Source organism: Amia ocellicauda, chromosome 12, assembly GCF_036373705.1.
Source record: "Amia ocellicauda isolate fAmiCal2 chromosome 12, fAmiCal2.hap1, whole genome shotgun sequence".
In the NCBI taxonomy this organism is placed as follows: Eukaryota; Metazoa; Chordata; class Actinopteri; order Amiiformes; family Amiidae; genus Amia; species Amia ocellicauda.
Genome location: NC_089861.1, coordinates 24452217 through 24475568, shown reverse-complemented (window position 1 = coordinate 24475568; position 23352 = coordinate 24452217). Strand labels below are relative to the sequence as shown.

General features: G+C 46.1%; 1 protein-coding gene across 3 annotated transcripts in view; it reads left to right on the top strand.

Moving 5' to 3' along the window:
- Positions 1-31: 31 nt before the first annotated feature.
- The window catches only part of LOC136764656 (uncharacterized), a 65846-nt gene continuing 42525 nt past the window's right edge, over positions 32-23352 (top strand). Inside the window, exons 1-4 of one of the 3 annotated variants that reach the window (XM_066718887.1) lie at positions 32-164; positions 4327-4523; positions 4699-4938; positions 9991-10197. In XM_066718887.1, coding sequence (XP_066574984.1) covers positions 34-164; positions 4327-4523; positions 4699-4938; positions 9991-10197 — 775 coding nt within the window. In that variant the 5' untranslated portion in view covers positions 32-33. The other 2 variants (XM_066718889.1, XM_066718888.1) reach the window with 2 other exon arrangements.

The following is a 23352-nucleotide window of genomic DNA, read 5'->3' as shown; positions in this document are numbered from 1 at the left end:
AGCAGGGCTGGTATAATGAGAAGTATGAGAAGTATGTGCTGTTTGTGTTTGCGCAATTCCCACCACAGCGCTCAACGCAAAACTCGAAGAGAGAAGAATACAAATAAGAATACGGACCGTTCTCATGGGCACTCGACATTGCACAGCCCGACGTGTCCCTGGAGGTGTGTGTGTGTGTGTGTGTGTGTGTGTGTCGGTAAACTTTGGGGCCTGAGACTATAGCAGTGCGTTTTCTAGACCCACACAAGACAGGTGTGAGAGACTTTACAGAGACCGTTTGAGTTCTTGCGACTTTATCGACGGGGTAAGTTTAAGATATGAAGGTGGTTTGGGAACATACTGAGCTATGATACCATTAGGCCTACGCCTATATAACGGTTAAATTATTAAATTACATTACATTGAATGATTAAATAATATTAAAATGATTTTAAAGACCAAAACATCACAAATAATACAGACGTTTTACTGGAGAGAACGTTGTGGAAGCAGATCTGGATGGAAGTAAGATCTTCATGAAACCGTGAAATATCAGTACAATATACAGTTTTATTTACATTGTGTATAAAATATATACTGGCCAACCGTACTTTTTACATATCCATTGTGTTCCAATGTACATTTTTCAACATACATTGTTTTAACAGTTATCATCGATACAGGCTTACACATGTATTACACTAAAGCAAATATGTTCAGGTACCTCTGTTGGTGGAACTACAGAAAGAAGTATTTTCGGTTCCTCCAATCTGGTAAGAATGCAGTGAGCTCATGTAGAGAGATGAACATAATAATAATATACTCACATTATTATTATTAAATCATAATAATAAATATGTACTATACTCACTATATTATAATTTTTCATTTCTCTACCTGAATTGTTTGATAAGCTGACTGCATTTAACATTGAACAACACTGAAAAGCTAACAGTAACAATAAAATCACAATAAAATACAGATAACAATAATAAAACGAAAAAACAATGTTAGCGACTATATATAAACCGATCAAGTACAGTACGAATGCTGTGAACACCTTTCAATGGGTTCATAATGACTAAACGGAGCAGCGGACTGATTTTCTTAATTGTGTCCCGTTCACGGAACGCACTGATGACGGTCAGATCGTGTGCTACTGCGCGCAGCGGGATAGAGCCGGTATGAGCAAGAGCGGAGAAGTGCTTTAATCAGGGCCAACACAGGAGACTGTTAGTGAAACAGTAGAGTGTATTCGTGCTGTAGAAGGTAGGCTAATTGTGCTGTATAGCTATCTATTTTCTATCTAGATATTCAGCTTGGTCAAGACCCCAGTATTACACTTGATAAAGTTATAATTTCATTACAACCGTTATTTGTGTATACAGTGGCGCCCCACTGTATATCAATATCCCTCTTTTAAGTAGTGAAGCAGGATAGTATCTATGGATTATTAGAAAGGACACTTGCCTAACCTTACTGGTGAGTAATAGGGACACCAAGAACAATCACCGTGTTGACGGACAGATACTCTCGCGGCTTCGGGGATTTACAGTAAACGGAAACGATTTCGCTTTGATTTACAAGAAGTGCAGCTTCTCTATCGTCACCATCAAACCGGTATTGAGACGAACTCCGCCTGGTCCGCTTGGTCTGTCGGATGACTAGATCAGCCCCCTGTTTACCGGGACACTGTGAGACTGGCTGGGCTTCACCCGTAAAGTTGCCACCGGAGCCACGCAGAACACGCTGGGGCTGTCCGGTATCCTGCTGCTGAATGCCATAGCAGATCCATCCTTATACGCAGGCTAGTAGAAAGGGACACGCTCACTGTAGTGTTGAAGGACCTCCAGAAAGTGCTTAAAGAAATGGTTGTAATTAAAACACAATAATCATATATGAATACCTCTTTCTTCTCAGTAACAGGAGTTGTCTTTTCGCATCTTCCCTTACAGAATGCCGTCTCCTGTTCCAAGTACTGCAGAACAGCTTTATCCTTCAGCTCTCCCTAAAACAAATGTATTATTTTAATATTTTATAACAATTTATGCAATAATAATGCAAATATTAGTAGTGTTGAACTCCAGTGCGCAGTTCACCATCTCTCTCGTTGTGGAAAACAAACAAAACGTTGCTCAGTGCTTATTCTGCATAACCTTTCTTCTTTTCTAACAAGCATCAACATCAGCTTAGTGCCTGTGAAAAAAAACGTACTTACGTCACAGCGTAATGTCATCACGTTCGAACCCTAATACCTTCAAATAAAACAATAGGTAATTCGCCTGATACCGTAACACAATGTGTAAGAGTGCAAGTGGTTATTCCCCCACACTTATGGAGTAGTAACCATATATACACATGCACACACAGAATTTTGCTAAAATGTATGCTAAACAAAAGCAATTAACTTAAACCTATATTACTTGCACTGCATTTAGATTTACTTCATTCCAAATACTATAAAAGCAGATTTAATATGTCTGTATGATCAGGAATCACTACCCAAACCACACTAGGTAAAAAAATAAAAATAAAATACTGGAAACAAAATTGGTTACATATCACTAGCAGAAATACAGTATTAAATCTCTTTCTGAGACCCTGCTTAGAATTCATTTATTAAGAAAAACAATAAGTACTTTAAATACCACTTATATTTGCAAAAGGTGCATTGCCAGGAAATCTATCCTCAACACTGGGTCCTGAAACCATCTCCTGCTGGGCCTATGCTCCAGTGTCTTGAGCTGACTGAGTCAATGGGGGTATTGACTGGCTAGGCATCCACGTCTCATGCTCCTGAAGTATCTGTAGTACTTTTCCCTGACAGTACTGCAGCACTTTGTCCTCATCCACCTCACTTCCGTCCTCCTCTAGCACTACTCTGCACTTGCCTTCTGGTATGCTTCGTTTTTTGCTGACCTATATACACATATATATACAATTTGCAAATTGAAAATGCAGTTATTGTTTTTTTTTAATCTCACAACACTAACTTTTTAATACTAAGTATATTGCACTTAATACTTCAGACATTACACACAAATTAAATATTGTATACAAGTTCTAGAACATGCATATATGCACTTTTGACTATATAATGATAAGTCACATAATCAGCACATTTCTATGTATACAAATTATATGAAAATGTACCTATGTACAGGTGACACTGAAATTTGGATCATGTCTATGACAACGTACTATGTGCTGTGTAAAAGATCTGTAGGGATTAATTTTAAAGCGCCACATGCACAGCGTGCACTTTAAGTCGTTCATTTGTTCCATTGTGTTTATACAATCACATGTATATTATCAATTCATATGGCAACGCAGTGTCTCACCACTGTAACTGCGCCTGCGCGCTCGCTCTGCCTTAGCGACAACTGACTGGGTTTGAAGGTTTAAAACAAAACATAGTTGTAGCTTGATTTAATTTAAACGCGTTGGTTGGTGAATGTTACGCAAAATTGTTTACGTTAAATTATGTTTAACACACCTGCTATTAAAGCTTAGTGCATTGCAGAAAGAGACTGGCCTTTTCAACGGTGCCGCGGAGTCATCTCATAATGATAGTACTAACTTAACTACTGTAGACTAAACCAATGGCTACACGCGTACAGGTATAGTTAAACAAATAACCGAGCTAGACATGTACATGTTTTTGTTATGTTTTTCAAATAAAATAATCGTTCACAGTCTAGAAGGAGGATTTAATTTAAAGGAGTTAGGCTATTGCAATCGTGTATTCCTTACCTCAAAAGCAGCTACATAGCAGCAACCTCCGAGAAGGAAAATAAAACCCTTCCAGTGTTCTGAATTAGATCGTTTCCATGCCTTTGCGTGATCAATAGAAGGTACATATACAAATATGAAACGAAAAATATAAAACAAGCGTGTGCCTACCTTATTTCCTGGCCGAAATCGGAACAATACTTAAATCACTTATAACGTTTAAAATCGAGCGGTGTAACCTCTTGATTTAAATAGTTTTCACATTTCTTTGGCAGGCTACATAATTAAATCAACGTTTGATGTAATAATGCATATCCTATCCTTTTTTATTTTGTTTCTCATGTTTATAGCAATTCATTTGAAAACATTGCATTTTAAAGTTAACGTATCTGTTCAAAAACATGCATTAACAATTCAGACCACAATGTGTTTATTTATTGTATTTATGGTTGTTTATATTTAAAATGCTGCGTTTAACTATTAAACATTGCATTTAACACTGGAACATCATAAAACATCTCAATTTTTTACAGTGTATATGTGCTGTTATGATTATTATGGTAGAAAAATACATTTAAATCTGTTTAGGGTCTGATATTTTCTCTGTCTCCACAGAACAATTCGTGTTCGGTGCTGGAAACGTGGCTCTGGTGGTGTGAGCCCCAGGCACACAAACCTAATTCCTGAACACTTCTCATCATTTTGTGTGTTTCCTCTGCTTGGGATTTTTTCCTTTACCTCATCAATGAAGTCCGTTGTTGCTGTAATTCAATTGATTTTTCTATTCCTCTTGATGGGAACAGGGAACGCATGTGAGTTGTACTGCTTTATTTAGAGTTTGGCACAGTACAGTATAGCAGGGTCTGCAGCCCTGGTCCTGGAGAGACACCGTACAGTTCAGGTTGAGTCAAGTGCCCCGGTACCTGTATTGCATTCATACATTTGTTTAATGTTCAGTTGCCACTCTCCGTCTCCCGTCTCCCACAGCCCCCCATGCCCTGGTGCACATGGGCGCGCTCCTCTCCCCATCTGGCCCCTTCCTGCACTCCACTCTGCTGGACGGGCTGCCGGTCGCCCGGTGCAAGCCAGAGAAGGAGATCCTGGGGCCGACGCAGCCGTGGGTCTCAGCCGCACTCGGGACAGAGGACTGGGAGAGGGGAGACCGAATGTGCAGAGAGGAAAAGGCCAGGTTCATGGAAACACTCCTGCAGCTGGGAGACCCCCCAGGTGAGCTGTGGGTCTTGTCATATTATTATTTTTTGTGACACTTCCTTGTTACACCCTTTCCTGGAACAATTCTTTCAAACTTCCCGTTCGAAATAGGGAAGCCATTTCTGTGGGAATTTCATGCATAAATTAAAATAGTTACACGGACCGCCTAGGAGATCGCACAATCACAAGAAAAAGGGAGCAATGTCGATACACCAATTTGAATGAAGGGGGAAAAACGCACTAAACCAATAGTGAAGCATGAACAGATTCAAAGGTACAACCATACTTTTTTTCTTTTTTTCAACAATCTTCAAGGTTAAATGCTGGTGCTAAAAATGAGGTAGGCCTACTAAAAATAAGACAGAATTTGGCACACACAATAAAGAAGTGTCATTTAGAAATAACATACAGAAGAGAGAGAAACAAATATATATTTTGAGAAAAGTCGGACGTTCAGGTTCAAACACCAACAGCGTCGATGTGGAGTTATAAAGGGAACTGGGTGAAACCCGAAATGGGTTCGAATCATCAGAATAATGTGAAAATCAATATCATCACATATATGCAACCAAACTCCCGGAATCATTGAAAAAAATATGCATCTCTCCAACCACAGCAGATACAGGGTTAAAATATACTATCATTTAAAAAAAGAACATGTGAATTGTTTCACAGTGCGATTTACCTGTGAATACCAAGAAACATTTGTGACATGCCTGACATTGCTTGATATCCCTAACCACCACTAGCAACAGTGCATCATCGGCTACTCCCACAGCATTTTAAAAATAACTTTGTGAAGACCAGTTAATTGTTTCAGAATGTTTTGTACCTGTGGATAGTATGGATTTACAATTAAAATCAATAAAAACAAATCATGAGACACATTGGGAATTATTTATGCCTAGTAATATGTTGTGAAAATAAATCTCCCCCACACATTGTTATTCATGAATAACAAAGACAATAAGAACAATAACAAAACATTCGTAAACAACTTTTCCAAAGACATTTGAAAGAAACCGAACATAGAAAGTACCCGAATAAAAACAACCAATTGATTTAAATTATTCTTGCACTCTTAGAAGTAATGTGTTGAAATTGTACATAAAAAAACAGTCCCATGACATGTTGCGTTGTTTTCTACACATATGTGCAGGGTACCATCTTTCTTCTAACACAGTCGAAGTGTGTTATTTATTTTTAACCACAATCCTCTGCGAAATGTGTCTCAACCAACCGCCTCCACAGGCCCTTCACTGAGGACAGGTCTGCACAACCTGCTCTGTGGCCACGACATTACGACAGGTGAGCAACATTAATTTATTTTAATCCTCAGTTTGAGTTAATTTTACAATTGTAAGAAGAAAAAACCCTGAGTAATTAATGGACACCAAACGAGCAGGATGGGTCGAATGGCCTGTAAACTTTCTTATGTGCTTAGTTAATATCGCGGAAGAGACCGGTACCATGTGAAACAAAAACACTTTAAAACTCGTCATTAAAATGTATAGTCTCTAAAGTTCGGGTCTAACATGAGACGTGCTTGTTTTGTTTTTTCTTGACATGGCCCAGGGATCTTCCGTGTAGATCAGATTTTTTGTGAAGGGTTCTAGTGTTACGTGGGCTTAAAGTAGTAGTAGAGTAATAGTCTTATACCCACTATTAAAAACGAGAATTAAATATGCCGGTAATGTGATATTGTGGCGATTGTGAAGCCAGCCACTGCCGGTCACCCCCAGTGCGTTACAATGTGTTTCTGTATTGTGTCTCAGGGAGATTTCAATTTATATAGTGACGTTTAAATAATACTTAATCGTTTCATCAAACATAGAAACTGATACATGATCATGTTACTTCACTTTCGACCTGCCCATAGGCCTGCTGTGCAGACGCGTCTCCTCCACACGGGACTGAAGCGCGTTGAGCCGCATCTGAGCAGCGCCATCAGCGCCAGCAACGACAACATGTACTGCACTGAGTCGGTGTTATACTTGCCAACATTGAATGTAGAACATATTTACCGTTTTTTATGCATTTATTATTAATTATTCATTAATGTTATTTACAGATTTAAAATATCCATATTTAGACGTTTAACAGATTTAAAAAGTGGATTATCCCACAGATGTTTAATGCATAATATGCTGTATATAACTGTATATAAAAAATATTGTATTATGCATTATTTGACATGATAATACTAATTTTCAGAAAAGCATATTTAGGGTAAATAAGTAAAATGAATTCAAATGATTTAATTTTATATACTGTACTAAGTCTTACATAAATTGTTTGACTAATTTTGTTTTGCACGCAATAAATTACTTAAGACAAAGACATCTGCTACATGTTTGCAATAGTAATTTATATTAAGGTTTCTCCGTTAACATGAAACAACTACCACATATTTTCCTTTGTTAAATTAATATTTTGTTTAGCTTTAATAAGCCAACGTGTTGAGTAAAACTAACATATTACAGAGTTCATGAAATAACACATTTGTGCTAATAATCCTACACAAAACCAACATCTTCGGAGTAAAATTAACATAAATGTGTTGATGAAATAACACATTTGTGCTAATATTCCGCACAGCTTGCGTTAACTTTAACACAACATGTGTTGTCCTTAATCACACTCAGTAATGTGTTAAAAAACAACACACCATGTGTTGTTTTTAACACATTTGTTCTAAGAGTGTATTCACAGGTAAAACCGATACTGTGTAACAATTCACAATTGGTCTTTGCTGTGGGAGGGAGATACATATTTTTTTTCAATGATTCCGCGAGTTTGGTTGCATATATGTGATGTTATTGATTTTCACACATGTCTCTTATGATTCACAAGTAAAACGAAGGCTGTGAAAGAATTCACAATTGGTCGTCTTCATGTGAAAGTTGATTTGAAAAGGCTAGCTGTTGTGGTTGGGGAAATACAGCTCTTTTCATTCATGTCGGGTAGCGTGAGTCGAAAATCAAACTATCAAATGTCAAGTTAACTTTACCGCGGTGGTCTCCTGCACCACTGAGGACTGGCTTCGCAATCGTTACAATATTGCATTACCGGCATAATGTACTTAAATTCTCGTTTTTAATAGTGGGTATACAACCATTACTCTACTACTGCTATAAGCTGTCCTTCTAAAAATGTCGAATCGCCCACTTAACACTAGTGCCCCGTTTCCCCTGGCGGACGTGTCCGTGTTTAGTGCCGGTTAACTGGCTGGTGCTGGACGTGTCCGTAAGCGTCCGTCCACTGAGGACATGATTCACTTTGAGAATTGGAGGTGTGTGTTTGACTGGAGACACAGGGAGGAGATCACATACATTGTATCGGAAGATCACGAAGACATTACAATTTTATTAGCAGCACGGAGTGAAATCCACGTACAGAAACAATGACTGATACAGTTAATATCCGAGTGCATTAAACACTGATTTAACAGACCGGTGCAGCGCTGACTAGTTCCAATAAACTGAAGGATAATAATCGCATCAGCAGCCGATGGTATTAATATTGTATGACAGCTGGCCTGTGTTTCAGGCTGTGTGAGTGAATGTGTTCAGGACAATCCGTGCGAAGGAACACGATTCAGTTAACGTGCCCATTTACAAGATAAATTAATTAATTAATAAATGCAGCAGATCTGGGTTTCCCTCTAAAACATAAGGACTGTTTTAATAAATGCGTCCATAAACGCCATAACTGAGACGCGCGCACTTTAGTTCAATTATAACCGGCTACATTGTATCTGGATGATTAATGTGAAACGTGTGTATTTTGTTCCAACTGTAACGTGCCCTGGTTAAGGACGTCTGATAAGTACATTATAAATAATACGTCAAAAAGTATCGTTTGTAGTTACAAATCTGTAGTAAGTAATGCATTAAGGGAGTCACGCTGTGCCGTTTAAAATACATATACACTAATAATAATAACCATACATGTTTTCTATTTAGTATTATTGTTGCGCATGTAAACGTATTCTTATGTGAACATGCTTGTCTGAATATAACGTTAGGAAGAGCTGAACGTGTAGACAACATCTCTGAGCAGAAACGTGTATTTATTACGCTGTTTACAATCATGGCAGACACGGCGCTTAAGCCAGTGGAACCGGGGCAAAGAACCCCTCAAGACAATCTCGTCTACACGTTATATCTGTACGGAAGAGCCCGGTGCCATGGCAAGAAAACACTAAACAACAATGTCTCATGTTAAACCCGAACTTACAGGTTTAAATGTCGAAATTCGGAGTGTTTGGGTTTCGCATGGTACCGGGCTCTTCCGCGGTGTTAAGTAGAGGACAGAAGAAGGTTTACAATCGAGAGAAGGTCATTCGACCCATCGTGCTCGTTTGGTGTCCATCAATAACGGAGTGAAAATAATTGTTACAATTTTAAAATTAACTCAAACTGAGGATTAAAATAAATTAATGTTGCTCACCTGTCGTAATGTCGTGGCCACAGAGCAGGTTGTGCAGACCTGTCCTCAGTGAAGGGCCTGTGGAGGCGGTTGGTTGAGACACATTTCGCAGAGGATTGTGGTTAAAAATAAATAACACACTTCGGTTGTGTTAGAAGAAAGACAGTACCCTGCACATATTGTGTCATAGGACTGTTAACACATTTTTTTATGTACAATTTCAACACATTACGGCTAAGAGTGCAAGCTCCTTTTAAAAGGTACCACACCTGGTGTACGAGTTCCTCAACCGATCAGTCACAATCATTCCAATTAAGCAAGTTATTACAGCAGCTTCACTTCACCCTACATCAGTTCACCACCAGAGGTCATTCTCGCCCGAATACTAAAGCCTGTCTCTCACATTCCCCAGCACCAGGATCAATCATCCAATTAACCTTCCTCACAACCCATGTGCACTTGTTCCATCCTCCTCCTCTTCCAATTGGTCCAGCACTCAAAACCCTGTTACCTGCCTCCCTCTGCACAGTATATATTCCCCTATGGTGCTTAGACAATTTGTGAAGTTTTTCATCCTCTTAAGAGTTAGTGCTGAGTATTATGGTTATCTTTCCCACTCTCCCACCCCTTTTTCAGGAGTTGCCTCAGTGCTGCAGAGGAGGCGGGGCTGTGTGCTGGAGGACGACGGGCGTGTGACGGTGTTTGATGATTATGGCCACAATGGAGAGGACTTGGACAACAGCAGCCTGACAGACAGCTCCCCAGCAACTGGGTCGGTCAAAGACAGGAGGGAGTGTGTGGCCTTGCTGAAGAAGCTGCTGAAACACAGGAAGAACAGACAAGGTACAACAGGGAGAGAGAACAGACCCTCCCTTATAGAAGCAACAGATTGTCAACATATGATAGAGGGTCTGAGATCCTTCTATTGTCCCCACACTGCACTGCAATCACTCAGATGCAAATCTCCAAATCTAGCCCTCGGTGTGCCCCTCGGGTTGATTTGTCACCGATAGGTCTTGATGACAGTCGCCTCAAAGTTGGATTGCCTGATGGCACGAGGTCTGTCAGAAGTGGTAGTTGGCGAGAACTCCATCTATTAAGTTGCAGTACTTGCTACCATTGGCAGACTTTTCAGATGCCAGGACAAGGGGCAGGATCCAGTTAGGTGTCCCATCGGGGTCATATTGCAGGAATCGCAGGAATTGGGGTCCTGCAATTCCTGCAGGAGCTTTTGGATGAGGGCAAGTCTCTGTCCATGCTCAAGGTTGTCTTCGTGTGTCATGCCCTGATCAATGGTGAACTACCTGAGTCTCATTTCTTGGCTTTGCAGTTTCCCCGCACATGCTTGGTGCCTTCGAGCCACTCCAATCAGCTGACCTCAAGTTAGTAATATTGAAGACTGTGTTTCTCCTGGCAATTACATCTGTCAAACTCGTGAGCGAGTTGCATGCCCTGTCCATACACCCCTCATGTGTATGTTTTAATGTGGGTGAGTCCAGATTTAAGGGGATATCTCCTTTCCATGTTAACAGGCCTGTAGAGTTAATGGCCTTCCATCCTCCTCCCTTCTATTTGGATGAAGAGGGTCAGCTCAGGTGCTACATGGACCACACTAAGGTCATATGGTCAGATGAGTCATCCTTCACCATATTCTCGACAAGTGGCCAAGTGCATGTGTGGCGACACCAAGAGAACAGTACAGGCCTGACTGCTTGACCCCTATAGTGAAGGGGTTCGGAGGCTCTGTTATGCTGTGGGGGGAATTTTCCTAGCATGGTTTGGGTCCACTTGTCCCCTTAGAGGGAAGGGTCACTGCAAATCATTACGAAGTTATTCTGAGTGATCACCTTTATCCTATGGTGAAACATTTCTATCCTGATGAGAGTGGTCTCTTCCAGGATGACAATGCCCTCATCCACAGGGCACGAGGAGTCACTGAATGGTGTGATGAGTATGATAATGATGTGAATCATATGCTATGGCCTTTGCAGTCACCAGATCTCAACCCAATTGAACACCTATGGGAGATTTTGGACTGATGTGTTAGACAGCGCTCTCCACCACCATCATCAAAACACCAAACGAGGGAATATCTTTTGGAAGAATGGTGTCCATCCCTCCAGTAGAGTCCAGAGACTCATAGAATCTGTACCAAGAGTCTGGAAGCTGTTCTGGCGGCCCGTGGTGCCCAACACCTTACTTGAGACACTTTATGTTGGGTTTTCCTTTAATTTGTCACCCATCTGCACATGTATACTACTTTTTCCTGAAAGACACAGGACAGGTGAGGGGCAGCCATCTTGTTGTGTTCCTAGTTTCAGACATTCCTCACTCTTAACATTCCTCACTTTGTTTTAACTTTGCCTTAATTGAAGTTAATCTTGTCAACTGCACTGTTTCTTGATCAAAAGTCAAGCAGTTGACTAGGGGACAAAAGAAAGAGATGAAAAAACTTGCAAGATTTTGAAGCATGTGGCCGCTACAGTGTCAGGTTTGCAGAATGATGTGGGGGGACATGGACCCGGGGACACAAATGGAAATTGGGCTTCAAGGCATTCACACAGAAAGATGTTAAAATCTGGAACAAACTCCCAAGTGATGTGGTTGAAGCTGAAAGTTTGGGAACATTTAAAAACGGACTGGATAGAACCCTAGGATCACGTAGACCCCATTCACACTTATTAGGCCGGCCCTGGGCCACCTCAGATTTAGTCCTACTTTTTTTAGAAACCCTGTTCACATTTGTGGTTTTAGGAGGCCTAAGAGCGTTCACATATGCATGTGAAATGGAAGCCTAAACGAAGTGCCTGCCGGGAATTAAACAAATCTGCTCAAACAAACCAGTGACGCATTACATTAGGTCTGCGTACAAGTGTATGCGATGTATTTACAATCACAACTTATTAATATTGATATATATATATAGGCAGTTTTTCGGTTCTATATTTTCTTTGAAAGTAATCTTAACCCTTTGCAGTGAAAGCTTTCTAATAATTAAAATAATTTAAAAATAATTAAAAAATGTGCTGGTTCAATGGGGAATCAAATTAATATATTTCCCTTTTCAAATGCAAATGTCTATCATCAGTTCTGCAAGTCTTATAGTGCTGTTATACAATTCACCCGAAAGTGAAGCACATTTAGGACATCTACATTAAATCACAATCATAAATCATATGGATTAGTTATCAATAGCCTATTGAGATGTATAATCTGAAAATGTGTATTACATACACACACACTTACAGCACATGATATTGTAACGATACAGGCTTTTTGTCTGCCATATCGTCATTGGAGTTCACCACCAACAGCAGGAATGATGGAGAGGATGCAGGGTTAACCACGAACAGGAACTTTATTGAACACAGTCTTCAGGCTGGAGCGACCCTCTGTCTCACTACTGCAAATATAACTACGACTCTCTCATGCTCTCCACACACTCTTATGCCCCTCCCGTGTTCCCGTGCGAGGCCAACCCTTAACCCTGGAACTATACCGCTACCCTAACTAACACGCACCACACACTTGCATATCCAAGCACACACTCACTCCATTAACCACCCCACCACCCAACACACAGACAGACCCCCAAACACACACACTCATGAACATGCACCCTGCCCCCACCAATCCCAGATCGCTACACTGTCCCCCCTCAGTTCCTCTCCCCCGAGGAAAGGCACATCAAAGTTTCGATCTGGTAACTCTCCATTTGGTGGCTGCACCGGGGGCCCGGAGAAGCGGACAAGGGGGCAGAGTCTAGTAAAGCATCCACTAAAGGTGGCTGTACTTACACCCCGCTTCCGGGCCTGGTCATTGTCACCCCTGGCGCGCCCCCCTCCAGGATCCAGGCTATTGCGGGCAGTAACCCCGGCACAAATCTCCAGGTTGAGGCTGGCAAACCCAGCTCCGATCTCAGTTCTGATGATGTAGATGTACTCTTTCGGCCTGCCTTTAGCTGGTAAGGCATCTCTGTAGTAGCTCCAGCACCAGCAGACCCCTTAAAGCCCACTCATGGACCTTAGCTGGATGATTCTCCCGTCATGGGCTGGCCTGGGCCCACACACGCGCACCACTGCACAGCGTCTGACTCCTGCTTCTCTCCATATCTTTGGGGTCAGCAAATTGGCACCCTGCTGCTTCCGATGCCGCTGCTTCCGATGCCGCTCGGATAACAGGGTGGTGCTGTTAGTCGGCCGCCACCTATCTGCCCACTCATTGTGCCCCTCTTTTGGGCACATAGAGTCTGCCGCTGGAGTGGGCCCCCCTCTGGGACGCCACTCTTCTTACACTCGGGCAAACCCCGTGCACGAGCCTCAACCCTCTGCCTCTGGAATGGTGCTTTTAGTCGGCCACCACCAGTCTGCTCCCAGCACTTTGGCATCTTCTGTCGAAGTCTTGTCGTCGTAGCCGGGTTGCTGCGAGTGCCCCTGGCGCTGCTCCCACTCTTGAGTGTCCTCTTCATGGATGGGGAGCTGTATCTGGGCCACGCATCTGGGCCGTCTAGATTACATCCCCAACAAGATGGCCGCAGTTCCACTCTCCGTCTTCCGGCATCGCTTCGGTGACGTTGTCGCACCACTCTTGGTTGCTGTCATTCTCTCTCTCTGCAGGTCCCATTGGCTCGGGGGAGGCCTCTGCTGGCAGGGCCTCGGTGTCGTAGCCAGGTTGCTGCGAGTGCCCCTGGTGCTGCTCCCCCACTTGAGTGTCCTATTCGTGGGTGGGGAGCTGTATCTGGGCCATGCACGTCTCTACTATCTCTGGTGGAGCTCCGCAGGCCATCTTGTTAACATCCAGGACAAGATACTGTTTTATTGTTTATAGTATTTTACATTACATATAAAAACAATTCAAATTTTTAATACTTATGATTAAAAACTTTTTTTTAAAATCAATTCTTAAAATCACTTAAATTTTTTAAAATCTTTGTGATTTAACAAAACCGGAAAAAAAAAACTTAAATTTAAATAAACAAGTGCACAAAACAACAAAACAAACGTGATTAAAGCAAAACTGCTAACCAACATAAAAGTCAAATACATTGAAAATAACTGAAAATGCATTGGACAAAATAAAAAAACAATTAAAAAGGTAAAAATAAAAAACAAACAAAAAAGGTCTAATGCATTTAAAATTAAATCCAAAACGGACAATGTATTTGACAAAAAAATATAACAAAACTAAACCAAAAAAAACCCTAAACAATTTGTGTTTTAAAACCAACTAAATCTTTAAAAACAGTTAAAAATTCATTCTTAAAAATCATTTTAAAAGCAATCATTCATAAAATGGTTAAAAGATCTTGGACTCGGGCTCCAGCAGGGGGAACTGACCGTCCCCGGAGGTGGGTCCCATCATGGGATCCTGAGCTCCCCCAGATCTTGTATGTACCAGTTCTTGAAGGCTTCCTCCTTGCCCCTCTGATGGACCTCCAGATTGACGTAGTCCCTCACGAGCACCATGCCCCTCCGCGCAATGACAATCGGGTCCAGCTCCTGCTTATTGAATAGACAGATATTCCGTCCCTCCCACAGGGCCTGCTTCACTGCGCAGACGACACACCACCAGCACCTCAGGGTAGAAGATGTTAATCCCCTTTCAGGACCGTACAAGATCTGCTGGGCGGTCGCCCGCGCAGGAACGGCAAACCTGTGGAGGAACGGAGAAAACAGGAGCCAGACCCTGTGGGCGGAGGGGCACTCACTAAAGATGTGAGCCTCCGTCTCCTTCCCCAGGCAACCCTTATAGGGGCAGGTGTCATAAGGAGCTATGCCCCTTCTGTGCATGAACACTCGGGTGGGGAGACACCGACTCACAGCCATCCAGGAGACATCTTTCTGCATATTCGTGAGGCAAACGTGCGTAGCGTTAGCCCAGATAAACCGGCAGGTTTCGGGAGGGAAATCTTCTATCCGGCTGGTCTCCTGGGTAGATCTCATCTGGCTACAGATGGTGTTATAATCCCAGGAGGCCAGCACGACTTTATGGAGGCCTACTTCGAGCGCAAAGGCTCGGAGCGCCCTGTAGAACGGCGGGGGATCCCACGAGTGCGGCCTGGTGTTATCCATGGCGCAGAGGCCGAATGGTCTCAGGCTGCTGGCAAAATAAAAGCGGTTCATGAAACTCACTTTCTTGCCAGCAGCCTGGATGTTCTTGACCACATAGGCCAGCCCCTGCGCCTTTATCAGCCGCACAACGTCCGGGACCCCCCTGCCTCTATCCAGGGTACCCTTCACCATCTGCACTCTTTTCAGCCTCTCCATTTTGCTCCCCCAGACAAACCGAAATATAATTCGGGTCACTAGTTTTGCGATGACCTTGTCTGGGGGGAAAATCATTCCTACGTAGAGGAGTATCGGGAAGAGGATGGCCTTTATGACCAGCACCTTACCAGCCATCGTCAAGGTCCTTGTGCTCCAGCCGTGGATCTTCTTTTGGACCTTAGATATGGCCTCCTCCCAGCTCCGGGTGCCCGTGTTGGTCCCGTCGATCGTGATCCCCAGAACCTTGATAAACGGCTTCACAGGGAACACGGTTGGCGGGCCCCGGCCGACAGGCCATGCCCTGGAGAGGTAGACCTCGCTCTTGGCCTTGTTGACAGCAGCCCCCGTCGCCCTGCAGAAGCCGTCCAGCAGTTCCTCGACCCTGGCCACGGACGGAGCGTCCGTGCAAACCACGGCCACGTCGTCCATATAGGCCAGGGCCTTCAGTTGCTCTCCGCCGGAACCCGGGAGATGGAAACCTGTCACTCGGACGTCCCAGTGGATCGCCTGCATGAACGGCTCCAGACAGAGGACGTACAGCAGGGCCGACAGGGGACAACCCTGCCGGACCCCCGACCTGACCGGAAATGGTTCAGTCAGGTGGCGGTTCACAAGGACCCTGCTGCTTAGACCGCTGTAAATGATCTTAACCCACTTCCTCAGGCCAAGAGCGAGACCCATCCTCTCCATAACGAGCTGCAGGTATTCGTGGCCCACTCTATCGAAGGCTTTCTCCTGGTCCAAGCTGATTAGGACCAGGGGAAGCCCTCTCTCGTTCGAGTAGGCCGCCGATCTCCCCCGGGCACCACAGACCTGGTCGGGACCCATGACTTGAGGGAGTGGCCGCTGCAGCCGGAGCGTCAGTGCTTTGGCCAGTATCTTGTAGTCGGTGCACAGGAGGCTGACCGGCCGCCAGTTCCTCAGATCTTTTTGGTCTCCCTTCTTGTGAAGAAGGGAGAGGATACTCTTCTTCATAGAAGGGGCCAATCTACCCTCTCTGTACATTGAGACCTGGGCCAGATCTTCTTTAAGCACCTCCCAAAAGATCTTATAGAACTCAGCAGGGATCCCGTTGGGACCCGGTGTCCTTCCAGAGTTAAGACTCTTTATCACCTGGGAGAGTTCAGTGGTGGTGATCTCTGGATCCTCCTCCTCCTCCTCGTCCCCCTCATTGCGGGACTCCAACAGGGACAGAAAGTGATGGATCAGATTTTGATCCACCACCTTCTGATCATACAACTCCGTGTAGAAATCCCGCACCACTGTCTCAACAGCCTCTCTGCCCTCCACCTCTTGCCCCGAGGAGTCGATCATGGAGGACATTGCAGGCCGCCTCTCCTTCGTTTTCTTGAAGAAGAAGCGGCTGCATTTCTCATCGTCCTCCATGATGCGGACCCTGGAAAGGACCTTGATCTTCTCTTGCTCCTCCCGATAGAGGGCGGAGAGACTCAGTTTGACCCGAGCCACCTCCTCAGCTAGGTCGAAGTCTCTGAGCTGTAAAAGACTCAGGCGCTGGAGGCGGGCGTTTAGATGGGAATATCTCGCCCGCCTCTCACGAGCTTTCCGTTTCCCCAGCTGAATGAAGTAGCCCTTGGTCCTTTTCTTCACCATCTCCCACCACTCTATGGGAGAATCAAAAAGGTCCTTCAGGGTCCTCCACTCCTCGAGGCGTCTGCTAAAAGTCTTAATAACACGAGGGTCATCGAGCAGGGAGGTGTTGAGCTTCCAGACCCCAGGCCCCGACTCCAGTGTGCTCGGGATGAGCACCTCTGTCGTCAGGAGCCTGTGGTCTGAAAAGAAGACTGCCTCTGAAGACATGGCGGTCCTCTCCAGTGGCTTACTGAGGAGGACGAGATCTATCCTGGAGAAGGAGGAGCCAGAAGAACTCACCCAGGTGAACAAGGGGACCAGGTCCCGACCTGCGTCGCAGAGTTCAAAGTCCTCCACGAACGCAGCGAGGTCCCTGCTGGATCTATCGTTGCGGGTCTACATCCCTCAGAGCACAGTTGAAATCACCTGAAATGATAACTGGTAAGGTGCCGATCAGGAGCGGGCGTAGCTGAGGGAGAAAGAGGACTCTCTCTCTCTGGCTGGTGGGGGCATAGACATTGACCAGCCTCAATTCAGTCCCCTTGTATTTAAAATCGAGGCTGGCCAGTCTGCCCGCCTCTATAACCTTAAATGCTTTTATCTCTATGAAGGGGTTTTTCAGGAGTACGGCAATCCCGTCCGCTCGGGACACATTGGACCCCGACCAGAAGGATTCTCCTAGGGTCCAAGTGTCCTGGAGATCTTTATATTCCTTTTGGAACGGGATGCCGCACTCCTGCAAACAGATAATATCCGCCTTCATTCCAGCCAGAGAGTTTAAAACATCGGTCCTCTTTTTCACCTCAGCAATGCTCCTCACATTTATTGATATAATAATTAGTGCCATAATGGCTGTGAGGGCAATTACCCGCTCCGTAACAATCATGTAAAGAAACCTTTCTCTTCCCCACTCCTCTCTTCTCCCTCACCTAGCATAGCGCTAGCACCGATCATTTCAATCATTTGCCTCACCGCTTGATCCTCTAGGAAGACTATGGGGGGGGCTCGGCTCCCGCCACCCGGTAAGGCTGGCGAAACTCCACTGGGCTCAGGGCCCGTGGTGCTGGAGGTTCTCCCTGGTTCCTTTGTGACCGAGGCCCAACGAGCAGATGGCAGGGCAGAGGCTTTGTGTACAACTGGGGAGAGAACTGTGTAGACCCCGCTAGTTGTTCTTTTAACTAATGGTGGGGGAGGGGGTGGTCTCTCCCTTCCGGGCTGTCTGCCGCCGCAGGCCTCCTCCCCCAGCGCCAGTGACCTTACCATTACGTCCCTTAGGTCTTTATGGGAAAGGACACTGGCGCCGATTCTCCTCTCTTGAGGACCTGCGGCTCTCCCACTACTACTGTTTATTGGGTTAAGTATTTTACATTACTTAATTAAAAACAATTCAATTTTTAATACTTGTGATTAAAAATCATTAAAATATCAGTCCTTAAAATCACTTAAAATTTTTAAAATCTTCGTGATTTTAACAAGAACAAAAAACAATTAACTTCAAATTAAACGTGCTCAAATCAACAAAACAAACGTGATAAAAGCAAAAACTGCACACCAACAAAAAGGTCAAATACATTGAAAATAACTGAAAATGCATTGAACAAAATAAAAAAACAATTAAAAAGTAAAAATAAAAAACCAACGAAAAAGGTCCAATGCATTTTAAATTAAACCCAAAACGGTCAATGTATTTGACAACAAAATATAACAAAACTATACCAAAAAAAACCCTGAACAATGTGATTTAAAAACAACTAAATCTTTAAAAACAATTAAGATTCCTTTTTTAAAATCTTTTTAAAAACAATCATTCGTAAAATCTTTAAAAGATCTTGGACTCGGGCTCCAGCAGGGGGAACTGACCGTCCCCGGAGGTGGGTCCCATCATGGGATCCTGAGCTCCCCCAGATCTTGTATACGCCAGTTCTTGTAGGCTTCCTCCTTGCCCCTCTGATGGACCTCCAGATTGACATAGTCTCTTACAAACACCATGCCCCTCCGCGCGATGACGATCGGGTCCAGCTCCTGCTTATTGAACAAACAGATGTTCCGTCCCTCCCACAGTGCCTGCTTCACTGCGCAGACGACACGCCACCAGCACCTCAGGGTAGATGATGAAATTCCCCTGGCCGGACCGTACAGGATCTGCTGGGCGGTCGCCCGCGCAGGAACGGCGAACCTGTGGAGGAACGGAAAAAACAGGAGCCAGACCCTGTGGGCGGAGGGGCACTCACTAAAGATGTGAGCCTCCGTCTCCTTCCCCAGGCAACCCTTATAGGGGCAGGTGTCATAAGGAGCTATGCCCCTTCTGTGCATGAACACTCGGGTGGGGAGACACCGACTCACAGCCATCCAGGAGACATCTTTCTGCGTGTTCGTGAGGCAAACGTGCGTAGCGTTAGCCCAGATAAACCGGCAGGTTTCGGGAGGGAAATCTTCTATCCGGCTGGTCTCCTGGGTAGATCTCATCTGACTACAGATGGTCTTATAATCCCAGGAGGCCAGCACGACTTTATGGAGGCCTACTTCGAGCGCAAAGGCTCGGAGCGCCCTGTAGAACGGCGGGGGATCCCACGAGTGCGGCCTGGTGTTATCCATGGCGCAGAGGCCGAATGGTCTCAGGCTGCTGGCAAAATAAAAGCGGTTCATGAAACTCACTTTCTTGCCAGCAGCCTGGATGTTCTTTACCACATAGGCCAGCCCCTGCGCCTTTATCAGCCGCACAACGTCCGGGACCCCCCTGCCTCCATCCAGGGTACCCTTCACCATCTGTACTCTTTTCAGCCTCTCCATTTTGCTCCCCCAGACAAACCGAAATATAATTCGGGTCACTAGTTTTGCGATGACCTTGTCTGGGGGGAAGATCATTCCTACGTAGAGGAGTATCGGGAAGAGGATGGCCTTTACGACCAGCACCTTACCAGCCATCGTCAAGGTCCTTGTGCTCCAGCCGTGGATCTTCCTTTGGACCTTCACTATGGCCTCCTCCCAGCTCCGGGTGCCCGTGTTGGTCCCGTCGATCGTGATCCCCAGAACCTTGATAAACGGCTTCACAGGGAACACGGTCAGCGGGCCCGGCCGACAGGCCATGCCCTGGAGAGGTAGACCTCGCTCTTGGCCTTGTTCACAGCGGCCCCCGTCGCCCTGCAGAAGCCGTCCAGCAGTTCCTCGACCCTGGCCACGGACGGAGCGTCCGTGCAGACCACGGCCACGTCGTCCATATAGGCCAGGGCCTTCAGTTGCTCTCCGCCGGAACCCGGGAGATGGAAACCTGTCACCCGGACGTCCCGGCGGATCGCCTGCATGAACGGCTCCAAGCAGAGGACGTACAGCAGGGCCGACAGGGGACATCCCTGCCGGACCCCCAACCTGACCGGAAATGGTTCGGTCAGGTGGCGGTTCACAAGGACCCTGCTGCTTAGGCCGCTGTAGATGATCTTGACCCACTTCCTCAGGCCAAGAGCGAGACCCATCCTCTCCATGACGAGCTGCAGGTATTCGTGGCCCACTCTGTCGAAGGCTTTCTCCTGGTCCAAGCTGATTAGGACCAGGGGAAGCCCTCTCTCGTTCGAGTAGGCCACGACATCCCTGAGCAGCATGGCGTTGTCGGCCCCGATCTCCCCCGGGCACCACAGACCTGGTCGGGACCCACGACTTGAGGGAGTGGCCGCTGCAGCCGGAGCGTCAGTGCTTTGGCCAGTATCTTGTAGTCGGTGCACAGGAGGCTGACTGGCCGCCAGTTCCTCAGATCTTTTGGGTCTCCCTTCTTGTGAAGAAGGGAGATGATACTCTTCTTCATCGAAGGGGCCAATCTGCCCTCTCTGTACATCGACCCCAAGACCTGGCCCAGATCTTCCTTAAGCACCTCCCAAAAGATCTTATAGAACTCAGCAGGGATCCCGTCGGGACCCGGTGTCCTTCCAGAGTTAAGACTCTTTATCACCTGGGAGAGTTCAGTGGTGGTGATCTCTGGATCCTCCTCCTCCTCCTCGTCCCCCTCATTGCGGGACTCCAACAGGGACAGAAAGTGGTGGATCAGATTTTGATCCACCACCTTCTGATCGTACAACTCCCTGTAGAAATCCCACACCACTGTCTCAACAGCCTCTCTGCCCTCCACCTCTTGCCCCGAGGAGTCGATCATGGAGGACATTGCAGGCCGCCTCTCCTTCGTTTTCTTGAAGAAGAAGCGGCTGCATTTCTCATCGTCCTCCATGATGCGGACCCTGGAAAGGACCTTGATCTTCTCTTGCTCCTCCCGATAGAGGGCGGAGAGACTCAGTTTAACCCGGGCCACCTCCTCAGCTAGGTCGAAGCCTCTGAGCTGTAAAAGACTCAGGCGCTGGAGGCGGGCGTTTAGATGGGAATATCTCGCCCGCCTCTCGCGAGCTTTCCGTTTCCCCAGCTGAATGAAGTAGCCCTTGGTTCTTTTCTTCATCATCTCCCACCACTCTATGGGAGAATCAAAAAGGTCCTTCAGGGTCCTCCACTCCTCGAGGCGTCTGCTAAAGGTCTTAATCACACGAGGGTCATCGAGCAGAGAGGTGTTGAGCTTCCAGACCCCAGGCCCCGACTCCCGTGTGCTCGGAATGAGCACCTCTGTCGTCAGGAGCCTGTGGTCTGAAAAGAAGACCGCCTCCGAAGACATGGCGGTCCTCTCCAGTGGCTTACTGAGGGAAGGAGAAGGAGGAGCCAGAAGAACTCACCCAGGTGAACAAGGGGACCAGGTCCCGACCTGCGTCGCAGAGTTCAAAGTCCTCCACGAACGCAGCGAGGTCCCTGCTGGATCTATCATTGCGGGGCTTACTCCGGTCTACATCCCTCAGAGCACAGTTGAAATCACCTGAAATGATAACTGGCAAGGTGCCGATCAGGAGCGGGCGTAGCTGAGGGAGAAAGAGGACTCTCTCTCTCTGGCTGGTGGGGGCATAGACATTGACCAGCCTCAATACAGCCCCCTTGTATTTAAAATCGAGGCTGGCCAGTCTGCCCGCCTCTATAACCTTAAATGTTTTTGCTGTTATGAAGGGGTTTTTCAGGAGTACGGCAATCCTGTCCGCTCGGGACACATTGGACCCCGACCAGAAAGATTCTCCTAGGGTCCAAGTGTCCCGGAGATCTTTATATTCTTTTTGGAACGGGATGCCGCACTCCTGCAAACAAATAATATCTGCCTTCATTCCAGCCAGAGAGTTTAAAACATCGGTCCTCTTTTTCACCTCAGCAATGCTCCTCACATTTATTGAAATAATGGTTAATGCCATAATGGCTGTGAGGGCAATTACCCGCTCCGTAACAATCATGTAAAGAAACCTTTCTCTTCCTCACTCCTCTCTTCTCCCTCACCTAGCTTAGCGCTAGCACCCATCATTTCAATCATTTGCCTCACCGCTTGATCCTCTAGGAAGACTATGGGGGGGGCTCGGCTCCCGCCACCCGGTAAGGCTGGCGAAACTCCACTGGGCTCAGGGCCCGTGGTGCTGGAGGTTCTCCCTGGTTCCTTTGAGGCCGAGGCCCGACGAACAGATGGCAGGGCAGAGGCTTTATGTACAACTGGGGAGAAAACTGTGTAGACCCCGCTAGTTGTTCTTTTAACTAATGGTGGGGGAGGGGGTGGTCTCTCCCTTCCCGGCTGTCTGCCGCCGCAGGCCTCCTCCCCCAGCGCCAGTGACCTTACCATCACGTCCCTGATGTCTTTCTGGGAAAGGACACTGGCGCCGACTCTCATCTCCTGAGGACCTGCGGCTCTCCCACTACTGCCGGGAGGGCATACCTGACCCCTCCCCTGGGAGAGTCTCAGTTGTGGGGCAGGAGGAATGTTATTTCTAGGGGGCCTCTCGTCCACCAGGCTGCCCACTCGGGGCAGTGGAGAAGGCCCACTACTCTCCTCTCCGGAGTCAGAGTGGGGCGTGTAGAAATTAGAGGGAGAGGTCTCTGCAGCGGGGGAGGAGCTGGCAGGGGGGGGAGAATCTGCAGAGTGGATCCTTTTATTCATCATACCCCCCCTACCCATGCTCCTCTTTTCTGCTCTCCTCCTCTTCCCCGCTACCACTGTCCACTCCCCCTCTGCCTCCACTTCTGACCCAGAGTCAGAGAGGGAGCCTATGAGACTCCTGAGGACTGTTTCCTCTCTACCCCCATCTTG